Source organism: Streptopelia decaocto (genome assembly GCF_964273445.1).
Source record: "Streptopelia decaocto genome assembly, chromosome: 2".
Classification (NCBI taxonomy): domain Eukaryota; kingdom Metazoa; phylum Chordata; class Aves; order Columbiformes; family Columbidae; genus Streptopelia; species Streptopelia decaocto.
The window spans coordinates 14,760,173-14,771,781 of record NC_138655.1 but is presented as its reverse complement, the minus strand read 5'-3'; the positions used below and the strand labels follow the sequence as shown (position 1 = coordinate 14,771,781).

Sequence of the window (11,609 nt, the reverse complement as noted above, 5' to 3'; positions counted from 1 at the left end):
CTGCGTGAATATAATCCCGTCTCCTGGTTCTGCTCCTTGTCATATGGGGTTTGAAACATCAGCATCCTGAGCAGCTCATGTCTGAGGCTGCAGAAAATTAAAAAAAAAAAAAAAAACAACACTAGAGAAAAATAAAATGGGGTAAAGGAAGAGGGGAGACACAAGGGTAAGAGGAGGGGAGCGTGGAGAAGCAAAGTAGCCTGAGAACTGATGGGGTGGGAGGTGGCCCTTGTCCATGCGGTGAAGTCAGCTTGTGAGAGCTACACAACCGTTCACGTCCCAGCCTCTCTCCCTTCCCCAGCCTGACGAGGTGCTGGTTCGGCACGAGCAGGTGCATGAAATATCCCAAACAACTCACCCCGACAGCAGGTGTAGCCGATGAACAGATGGGTCATCACACAGAAGGAGGGGTTGGAGAAAAAGTCCTGGTGGTTGTGACTGCAGCTCAGGTGAGCTCAAGTATTTCTTGTCTATTTTATCCTGCAGCCCTGAAAGGACAGGGAAGGCATTTCCATGCAAAGAGAGGACTTAAGCTGTAATTTGAAAGAAGAGAGGAACTCTGTAGATGTAGAAAAAAGAAGGAAAAAAAAAAGGCAGCAGCCAGAATGATACCAGGATCCAAAAAACTTGGATAGTAATGTCATATCATAGCATAGAATGGTTCGGGTTAGAAGGGACCTGAGCGTTTTATTAAGTACCTGGAAGATTTTCAGTGCTATGAAAACAAATGTCTATCTTTAAAAACCTGAGTCTTAAAATTAAAGCAATTGAAAGTCTTCAGTATTTTGAAATTAGTCCAGTACTCAATACCAAACATATGAATTCCAGCATTTTAAAATGACTGCATCCTTTCATAAAAGCTTTTCAGATAGAGAAGCGTTTTCTATATATACTGCTCCAAACACAAGAAAAACAAAGATGCTTGCACAGACTCTGGAACTGTAAGATGCCCATCGGGGACAAGGGACATCTATGCCTGGAGGAAAAAGAAGCTGTAGTTGCCTCCTGGCCACAGAGCTGGGAACAGACCAGCAAAAACCAAGACAAGAGACCCAAACCCTGAGTGCACAGCATCATCCTGCTCCAAAGCAGCTTAAACTCTCTCCTTTGGCAGATGTCTTTGAGTGACCTGCCTCTCTTGAAGCCTGGACATCCCTCAGATGGCTATTACATCAATAAGCTGGAATAAGAATTGAAAGTACACAAATAATGGAGGAAAAGAAATGGCAGCAGCTCCATGGGCAAGTCCAAAATACCGAAAAGCAATAGAAACTGTCTTAGGAAGAAAAGTGATGAAACTGACGCAACACCTTCAATCTTGCCAAGTCTCTCTTCACTGCAGTGGCAGATCATCTCAGTCCCTGGGAATTAAGTGACTAAAACTAGCAAAACAATGTAACTTCCATATCAGCTTGAGAAGCTGTACTCAAATTATTTCCAAAACCACTAAAAAACCTTCTTCCCCCACATACTTTAATTTGACTCCTGGGTGGGAGATGACCTGCCCAAAGTGACTAGATATAAATGACCAGATAATAAGCAAAATAAGTGACTAGAAGCTCATCAGGACCAGCAGCATAAGGTGAAGCAGGTCCAGGACTGCTGCTGCGTGTGCTGTAGCTGGTTGCTGAAGGACGATTCTGGCCACGTTTCCATCGCCCTCATAGTGTCCCCTCGGGTCCCTGGTGAACCCTCAACCCAGGCTGTCACCACCAGGCTTGGCACAAGCTGTTCCAGCACCCACAGAAGCAGAGGGTTACTCGCACAAGTTCAAACAGCTTTTAAATCATGAGTGAGTTTGAGTCACCCCTGCTTTCCCTGGGAAGCTGAGGAACAGATGAAAACTTCCAGAAGAGGCTTTTTTTCCTGAAATAGTTTTTTTCTAAAGGGAAAGAGTCAATCAGGTCACAAGATAGGCTTTCATCCCTAATGTGCTTTCAAACATTTTTCTTCTTTCTAGGGTGTGTTTTCATTTAGAATTTTTATCAGTTGCTTATATTTTACAGTATGATTTATTTATAAAATATACGAACATTTAGTAGGCCCAGAGAGGTTCTAGTAGGTCGAGAGAGGTTCTCCTTCCCCCTCTACTCTGCCCTGGTGAGACCACACCTGGAATATTGTGTCCAGTTCTGGGCCCCTCAGTTCAAGAAGGACAGGGGACTGCTGGAGAGGGTCCAGCGTAGGGCAGTGAAGATGATCAAGGGAGTGGAGCATCTCCCGTGTGAGGAAAGGCTGAGGGAGCTGGGTCTCTTTAGCTTGGAGGAGACTGAGGGGTGACCTCATTAATGTTTACAGATATATAAAGGGTGAGTGTCACGAGGATGGAGCCAGGCTCTTTTCAGTGACAACCAATGATAGGACAAGGGGTAATGGGTTCAAACTGGAACACAAGAGGTTCCACTTAAATTTGAGAAGAAACTTCTTCTCAGTGAGGGTGACAGACACTGGAACAGGCTGCCCAAGGAGGTTGTGGAGTCTCCTTCTCTGGAGACATTCAAAACCCGCCTGGACACCTTCCTGTGTAGCCTCATCCAGGTGTTCCTGCTCTGGCAGGGGGATTGGACTGGATGATCTTTTGAGGTCCCTTCCAATCCCAAACATACTGTGATTCTGTGATTTAGAAAATGAAATGTGCATTTTCAGAATGAAATTCTTCATATTAACACTTTCCTGAAATTCAGTTCTGTGAATAAAAGTAAAATAGAACAGAATAAAATAGAATAATAACAAATACAAAAAGACTGGAAATAATTTTTTAAAAAAAACAGTTTGACCCGAAATGGCCTTAGGAGTAATTTTTGAAGAGTTTCTTTTGCCCTTTACTGTTGAGACCATTCCTTTTCTATTTTTAACATAGCAAAGAAAAAGAAAGCTGCCAGTCACATCAGCTCATCTCATTCCAGCCTTCCAAAATTTCCCAAATGAATCCAATTCAAAACATTCACTCAACCGATTCACAGCAAAATTAAGACTCTCAAAGAGGCGCAGCTGTAAAAACTGGAATTCACCCTATCTTATGTTCTCTAAGAATAAAGTTGCAAGGAGCAGCGCAGCCAAACGAACCGGCTGCTGCCCCGGTAGAGCCCAGTTTGCACCAGAAAGTCCAACCTGGGACTGTGGGGTCAGGAGCTGGGGGAGAAACAGCTCCTTGCCACAGGGGTGGTAACTGATAGATCAGCCCAAAGCACACCCAGCCACTTTCACTTTCACTCAGAAATGAAGAACAATCTAGCTAAATATGCGTTCAATTTTTTGCTGTCACTTTATGATGTTTATCGGAAAAAGATTCATGTTTTTCCTCCTAAGCACCGTATTAGGTAAAGTCTGCTTCAGTAAATACAAAGTCTTTTGAATTAAATCCTGACTCATCTACATCAACAAAGGTCACTAACATTGTATGTTTATCTGGAGAAAAATAATAATAAAAGAAAAGCTTAGAAGTGTGCTTAGTGACTCAGGTGACCAGGGACTAACACAGACTTTATAGGTTAGATGCCATGGATTAACGTGTATGCAAACACACAGTAATATTGCCATTTAAATGATAAAAGCAGGAAACAAATATATAAATATATTTTATGAATAATATATATTTTATACATATGTATAAATATATGAGTGTATAAGGGACAGACTTTTTGGCAGGGCCTGTTGTGATTGGACAAGGGGTAAACGGTTTTAAACTAAAGGAGGGGAGATCCAGGTTAGACATGAGGAAGAAATTTTTTACAACGAGGGTGGTAAAACACTGGCCCAGGTTGCCCAGAGGTGGTAGATGCCCCATCCCTGGAGACATTCAAGGCCAGGCTGGACAGGGCTTTGAGCGACCTGATCTAGTTCAAGATGTCCCTGCTCATTGCAGGGGTTGGACTGGATGACCTTTGAAGGACCTTTACAACTCAAACTGTTCTATGATTCTGTTCTATGATTCTAACTAAATCTCACGCAAAATTTTTAATTTTACCCTGTGTATTTTAAGGGCCTCTATGCAATACTGATGCTCCATTAAAAGGCAGGTTCCTAATTTTCTGTGGCTTAACTGTCTTAAGGAACTGAAAATATTGACACAACTGAAAATTCCTTGTAATTTACATAACTCATCAGATTTACATGAATATGAAATCAACTAAAAGTGAACAGTTTTCATATCCTAAAAAGCAAAGCAGTGTAAGGATACCTTGTTATCATCGATATGAACCCTAATGCCAGCTGGAGCACTTTTGGAACTGCACAGTTTGTGGCAGACAGACGGCACCAGCTCACCCAAGGGCTCAGCAAAGCTGTGTCCTGCTGTCCTTCCTCCGCAGCAACAGGACAGACTGACAGGGCCTGGTGGTGACCCAATCAAAGCTGAAACGTGCGCTCGCTCGGGCACCTCAGGAAAGGAGCTTTATCCTCATCAGATACTTGAGCACATCTACAATCTAAGAGATGCAGCAGTTAACTTTGTGGACATTTTAATCTATGATTATGCTGAGAAATAAAGCAAAACCAAGATAAATGAAGTCTGCATTAAAAATGCATTTAGGTCTTTTAATATTACATATTTGCCCTACACTTACACGTATTACAATGTTTATAATGAACAAAATAATCAATGCTAAAAACTGAGATGTCAAAATAAATTCTCCAGACTTTGACCTCTGTGCATTTTCAACATCATACGCATTTCTACTTTATATGTGTAACATGTGTTCTTCCAGTATTTGGCTACTACCTCACCTAAATCAAATATCCAGCCTTTCATTTCAACCACAGCACACTCTAAACCAAGAGTTCTAACTGAAAATCAGAACCAGACCAAAATCAACTGCACAGGTTACAGCCAGCCTAGGAGATTTGAAGGTGGTGAGCATGAAGAGCTTCATCCACCATCCAAAATACAAAGTTTAGACTCAAATTGATGTTGGGTTATAACTTGCCATAGTCACTGATTTTTCAGCAGAAGAGAAACCCAAGCGAAACTGCAATCTGCATGATCTTTGGGCAGCAAAGATCCTCCTCAGCCTCCCACAAGGCCCAGCCCATCCAGGGACCCACCGCCGTAATTTCACCTAAAAAAATGGAAGACCAAAAACATCATGAAAACGAACTACAGCAGCGAACTATAGCACTGTGGCAGGGTGAAGCATCCCATAAACATCCCCTGCAGACATTTCACAGAATAACAGAATCACAGAATGTTACAGATTGGAAGGGACCACAAAAGATCATCTAGTCCAATCCCCTGGCCAGAGCAGGAACACCTAGATGAGGTTACATTTGCCAATCTACTGCTTAAAAATATACAAGGAAAGAGCTTTCACATCATCGTTAGGTGTCTGTTAAATATTTTCCAGCTTAAAATTCAACAAAAATATTTTTTTCTTGTAAATAAAGCTAATCATTTCCTTCCCACAGGAAATATCCAGAACAACTGATAAAAGTTTTGGGTTGTAGAAATCTTTTAGATGTTAGAAGGGAGAGTTCCTTCCTCAGACTTCTTTTATTTTAGACCTGGAATACTCAGTTCCTTTTCTTTTTTTTTTTTTTTTTTTTAATCTTATATGCAATGTTACGTATTGTTTCTATTCAGGGGAACTTGCCCAACTATTTCTTAAAATGTGTAGCCACCAATCACTGGCACTTAGCAGAATAATTACTTCCACATCTTATATAACCCTTCAGTGAGTTTTGCTTTTTGCATTTGTATCAAGTTGCTCACCTCTGTGCAACCAGGCACTTTTTTGCCTCTCTGCATCTCTCGAGATGGGGCACTGGTTTGCTTTCATGCACTTCATCTTCTCTGAAGTTCAGTATTCCACATTAATTCCTCCTGGGTTTTAGCTTGATGCTGTTGGATCACCTGTGCCACCTCCCTAATTAGTCTGACTTTTGATGACATCTACCAGTCTGTGAGTTGTGTCTGTCCAAGTGGGACCCCCTGCAGACATCGACCTTACTTTCTATTCCAAACACATGAATGGATCTTCTGATCAAGAACCATGACATTACCTCAGAAACTGCACTGGAAAAGTATTTTTAGATTCTGCCCCCAACCCCCAATTTTCTGTTAACAGTGTCTTCACCATATTTCCTTAGCATATATTTAATAGTTCATTTGAAGTTGTACAGCCACGTGTTACAGCTCTGCCTCAGTTCTGTGCCCGTATCACTACACAACATGTAAGAGTGTAAATCCACATCTCCAAAAGTAGAAATTACACCAGCCTAAATTATCCGTGACCTCATTTTTAAAACATAAACGCATCTGCCTCTGCTCTCCCAAACAATGCCAGCTTTCACTGCTCATTAGCCCAGCTCTCCCACAAACACCTTTGGCAGCGCTACCTCACTCCTTTGCCAAGGGAAAAACACCGACAAATATTTCCATCCAGCTCGCAGTTGCTGCTGGAGGCAACAAATCACCCCAAGGTGCTTCCCCAATGTGAGGAGCTGCTGGCGGGGCAGCAGGTGAGCAGCGCATCCCCCGGGAGAGGCTGCGACGCTGCCCAGATCCACCACAGCCAAATCCAGCCCAAACGTATCTCAACATGTGTTCCGAGTACAATTAGCACAACTATCCATGCAATATTAAAGTGATATGGTGTTTGAATAACAAAATATGTGTACTACAAAGTACCCGGGCCTGTCATCCTTCCATTCTACAAATACTTTGTTATTACAAAATAGCAAATTGCTTCTGGTTTTAAAGTAGAAGAAGGGAGATACAGGCTAGACATGAGGAAGACATTTTTCACAATGAGGGTGGTGAAACCCTGGCCCAGGTTGCCCAGAGATCTCGGTGGCAGATGCCCCATCCCTGGAGACATTCAAGGCCAGGCTGGATGGGGCTCTGAGCAACCTGATCTGGTTGAAGATGTCCCTGCTCATGGCAGGGGGTTGGACTGGATGACCTTTGAAGGTCCCTTCCAACCCATAGAACTGTTGTTCTATGATTCTACAATTCTATGAAAAAGTACAGGATTCAACAGCAGGTATACAATATAAAAGTATTTATTAACTTTCATGAAACAGAATATGGCTTAAAAAAAAAAAAGCTTCTTGGGTCAATGTTGAACTTTTTCCCTTTGCCCTAAGAAGGCAAATCAGTCTCTCACAGCTATTAGGGAAAATTAAAAAATATATATATATTTAACCCAAATACAACCATCTTATATAGAAAGCTAAATGTGAACTCCGGGCAACATAAGTCAACCAGTGCATGGAAATCAACCCCTGCCTCTACATACAAACAAAGACATATAAAGTGGCAGAGATGATCTATCTCTATTATCAAAACTTCTAAAAACTTAAGTTTTTAAATAAAACATTTGCTGGGTGTAAACAGTACACTGCATAAAAACATAGCTAAAGAAGTTTAAATGTATCCCTTATTTAAAGCCCCAGGCCTAGCTTCATCTAATCCTGTATGTATTTCTCCTGTGGATTCATGAGCTGATCATACAGAATGCTTCCAAAAAAACCCCACCACCCCTCAGAAGGAGGAAATATATATTTTCCAATCTTTTAATATTTAGGTTTTCAAAAATATTTTTTTATCAAAGCCATCTTTCAAAAGCATATTCCAATGTCAAGCTTGAAGAAAAAATTCTGCCTCTGTCAAAATAATTTGCAAACTTTATTGGATTTTTAAAAGCCTGATTACAGGACAAAACATGCATTAAGCATTTTGCTAAAATTCCAAAACATAATTGCAGAATGTCATTATATTCAAAGGGTCATGTCCATAATAAATACCCGCAGCTTAAAAGCAGCTTGGAATTTTTTAAGAGTTTTAGTATCTGAAAAAGTCAAGTGTTCTATATACCGTTCTTAAAATTCTGGCATTACGTTCCAATGGTTAAAGCAAGAAACAGCTCAACTGAAGACTACACGCAATCCCTGTCTTCTCAGGGGGTCCACACTTGGTTATACAACACCACTCTGGAAACAGTGCTTCACCAAAGCTCTGGCAACTGGCTTCTGCTTAAAACATATTCTGCCTCGTAACAGTCTTCAAAGGATTAAAACATAATTGGCTCTGGCAGTACACATGGTCAGCATGATGTGCAGGGGGTTGCCAGTGGACATGGGCCCTTATATAAAGAGCTCTTTTCTTTGTTTAAAATGGAAAAAAGAGTGGGAGGTGTGGAGAGCAGTGAAATAGAAAATGACTCAGAATCATAGAACATATTTTTTGAATCAGATTATTTCAACAAGCATATGCAAATAGAAGGCTTCAAACACGGATGGTGGTAGAGCTTCTGAATTGCTAAGGCAATTCACATACTCTTATTTCCACAACCATAAAAAAGATAGAAGCTATATTTATATACACCCTTCTAAGGATTCAGAGAATATTGCAAGTTGAACTCCAGAGAAGCCATCGGTATCAGTCTGAAAGCGATGGCGAACGGATCGATCGTGCACTGGCTGGGCTGTTGGAGAAAGCAAAGGGATCCTTTTCCTTTTCTTTACTATCATGTTTATGTTTATGCTTATGCTTATGCTTGTGTTTCTTCTTCTTTTTCTTGTGCTCGTGGTGGTGATGGTGATGGTGGTCACTGTGTTTTGAGGAGTTTGATTCTTTACTAAACACAGAGAGCGGAGCTGCTGAGACAGGGTGCATGTTCATCTCTCCTGAAGATTGTTCTTTACCTGAAAAAATGGACACAGTGAGATTAGTAAATGTTTAACTTGCATTATTTTTCAAAAATAGGAAATTCTGAAGTATTAGACAAAACCTACGTTATAATTTAAACATGCACCATACTTGGACCGTTAGCGTTTTGTTCTTCTCAGAAAAGGCTCTGAACATGCTACTAATGTTCCCGCACCACTGACAGTTCTTACAGAGGCAATTGCTCCCTCCTCCCTCAGAAGTGTAAGCGCATCCCAGACAACTAATAACCGCAAAGAGTTGAGAAACTGCAAGTTACACTGGCTTCCAGAAATTAATTTTTAAAAAGAGTAGGAAGACCACTATACCAGGAATAATGAAAATATAACTGCTTATGAAAACTACGATATGAAGTGCAGGCCGGGCATATATAGAGCGCAGTTCTGGGATGTGAACTGCTTTTAGTCAGGAGCTAAAGGTCCCTGCAAGAACATGCAAACCTTTTGATACTGAACACAAGGATTAAATTGCTTTTTCCAGACATTGCATCTTACAACCAATTTAGCCTGTTCGAAAGATTATAGAAAGTTTCCATTTCCAATAAAGACAATTACACCATCTTCATTAGTATATATTTCACAAATACACTACAACTCCTCACACAGTGAGTAAGCCTGGTATCTGAATCTGAGGAGAGAAAATCTGACCCATGACCTTTAAATTCCTGAACCGCTTTCTTATTCTTTCTTTGCTTCATTTACTTTTTCATTATTTCAGACAAACTGCAACAGCTTCAACAGTAGGGATTAAAGGCATAATCTACGAAAACCAATGTTGATGTGGGGAAACACCTGAAAGGTCAGCAGGCTCCAACTCCTTTAGGCAGAAATTGTATCAAATAGCGTTGCAAGAACGTGCTTTAACTACTAGACCAATGTGGAAAAGCACCATCAGATTTTGGAGGCAACTACTCCTTTAAGTCTTACTAAAAATGGGTTTTCTTCACAGCTATTTTAAATGTGGATGATATTTTTTTTCTCCCCCCGTCCCCCTCCAGTTTTTGGTGAAAACAGCCCTGTTAGACAAGGAAATACATTACATGTTTTGAAATTATATTTTTCTGTATATTTCAAAACAGATTTTTTTTTTCCTGGTACATCTTTTTGTTTGGCTGGTTGGGTTTGTATCTTTAAAGTCGAGAATGTTTCATCTTGTCATCTATGGTAATGATTCCTGGAAGTCTGAAGATCCAGCTCCCTGTAGTATGACAAACAAGCATTGAGAATGATTTCCATGCAATCTTTCCAGCCTTATCCAAAAGATTAAAAACTGATTCAATCAAGCACATCTATAGGAAAGTTTATAGACAGTACAGCTGTTCTGGATTTTGTCTGTTTTTAAACATGGCTGGAAAAAACCAAAATGGACATCTGTAAGCAGTGTTCAGAAGCCAGAACAGAAACAAAACATTTTCGCAGTGAGGATAATCAATGACTTGCTACGGGACACGGTGAAATCTCTATTGGTTGAAGTCTTAAACAACAAAAGTGACGTATTTCTAGAAATGTTTGGGCTCAACCCCAAGATGTGAGTATGGTGCAATACAAAATTCTGCTGATGTTACAAAGGAGGCGGAACTAGAGTACAATAGTTTCCTATAGATTTTAAATCTCTGATATGTATTTTTAAAAAACTTTAATTTTTATTTCATCAGAATCATACAATAGCAAGCTTATGTTACCAATGCAAAGACTTATTGTTAGAACTCACAGTGACTCAGTGATTTAGTCCTAGAGTTAAGGTTGGACTCGATGATCCTGAGGGTCTCTTCCAACCAAAATGATTCCATTATTCTGTTCTATGACTTTACTTTTTTATGTATATTATGGCAGACAGAAGATATGCACACAATTTCAAACTTCCACTTGTTGACTTCAATGCAGTTGCTACAACGTTTTTCATTGTTACTTGGAGCAGCTCTCAACAATGCAGACAGCATGCAAATATACTGTATTTGATGCACAATTTAACAATTTCTAATTATGTTTCTCCTACCTGTACCTAAACCCACCCCTGTAACCTGAGCCCACTCCTCTAAAGCACACAGCTTTTCAACAAGCAAGAAAATTCTCCTTAGCAACTGCAAGGATGCAAAACCAGTCCTGAAACAGAAGACAGAACAGTGGAAAAAAGGAGCATATCTGTCTCGTGCCATTAGAAAATGAATGGTTGGAGGCTGTACCTCAGCAAACCAAAGCACACAGTATTTGACACCATTAAAATAGGCTACAGTAGTAAAAGGTGAACTGCGGAAAACACAAATGCAGCTTCTAGTACCATAGAAACACAGATTGTGGGAAAGAGCCTGCAGAAGACCCACCAGCATCTGTCCAGAAGAGATGTACAAAAGATTATCCAAGGTAGGGAACACATTCTCACATGGTCTCAAGCTACTGGCACATGATGCATTAAAACATAGAAGGCAAACTAAAGTCAACTTAAAAGAAAACAAAAAACACCCCTGTGGCAGAATGCAAACCCCCCTCTCTCCCCCTCCCTCCTTCAGTATGGAAGGAGTAGGCACATCTCCCTCTGAACCTGTATTTAAGTCACTTTTGGAGTGCTAAAACCCTGTTTCTCACCGGTTTAATAAAAGTTGTTTTGGACCCTGTTATCCCTTAAACTAACCTCGGGGTGCCTCCGTGTCAACCCCACATGACACAAACCTTTAAAATTTCAAAACTCCATTAGTTCCAAATTGTGAAATTATTTTTACGTGGCAACTGAACCTGTAAGGCTAGACACTACATCTGTAACAAACTCAAACCAAAGCCTAGGCCTCTGAGCTTTAAAAATTTTAACCCAGAATAACTGGTGTAAGGACATGGGCTTAAGTCTGCAGGGACGATGTGGCAGAGGTGCCAAGTGCCACCAAAGACCAAGGTTGCAACCAGACCCTCCTGACTCTCTGGCACCACCTGCCACTCGTGCACGTCCTCTGGCG

At 40.7% G+C, this 11,609-nt stretch overlaps 1 protein-coding gene across 1 annotated transcript in view; it reads right to left on the bottom strand.

The window, feature by feature from the left end:
* Nucleotides 1–6,983: 6,983 nt before the first annotated feature.
* Nucleotides 6,984–11,609, bottom strand: part of TAF2 (TATA-box binding protein associated factor 2) — a 61,311-nt gene continuing 56,685 nt past the window's right edge. The window contains 1 exon segment of the mRNA XM_082046576.1: nucleotides 6,984–8,643. Coding sequence (XP_081902702.1) covers nucleotides 8,378–8,643 — 266 coding nt within the window. The 3' untranslated portion in view covers nucleotides 6,984–8,377.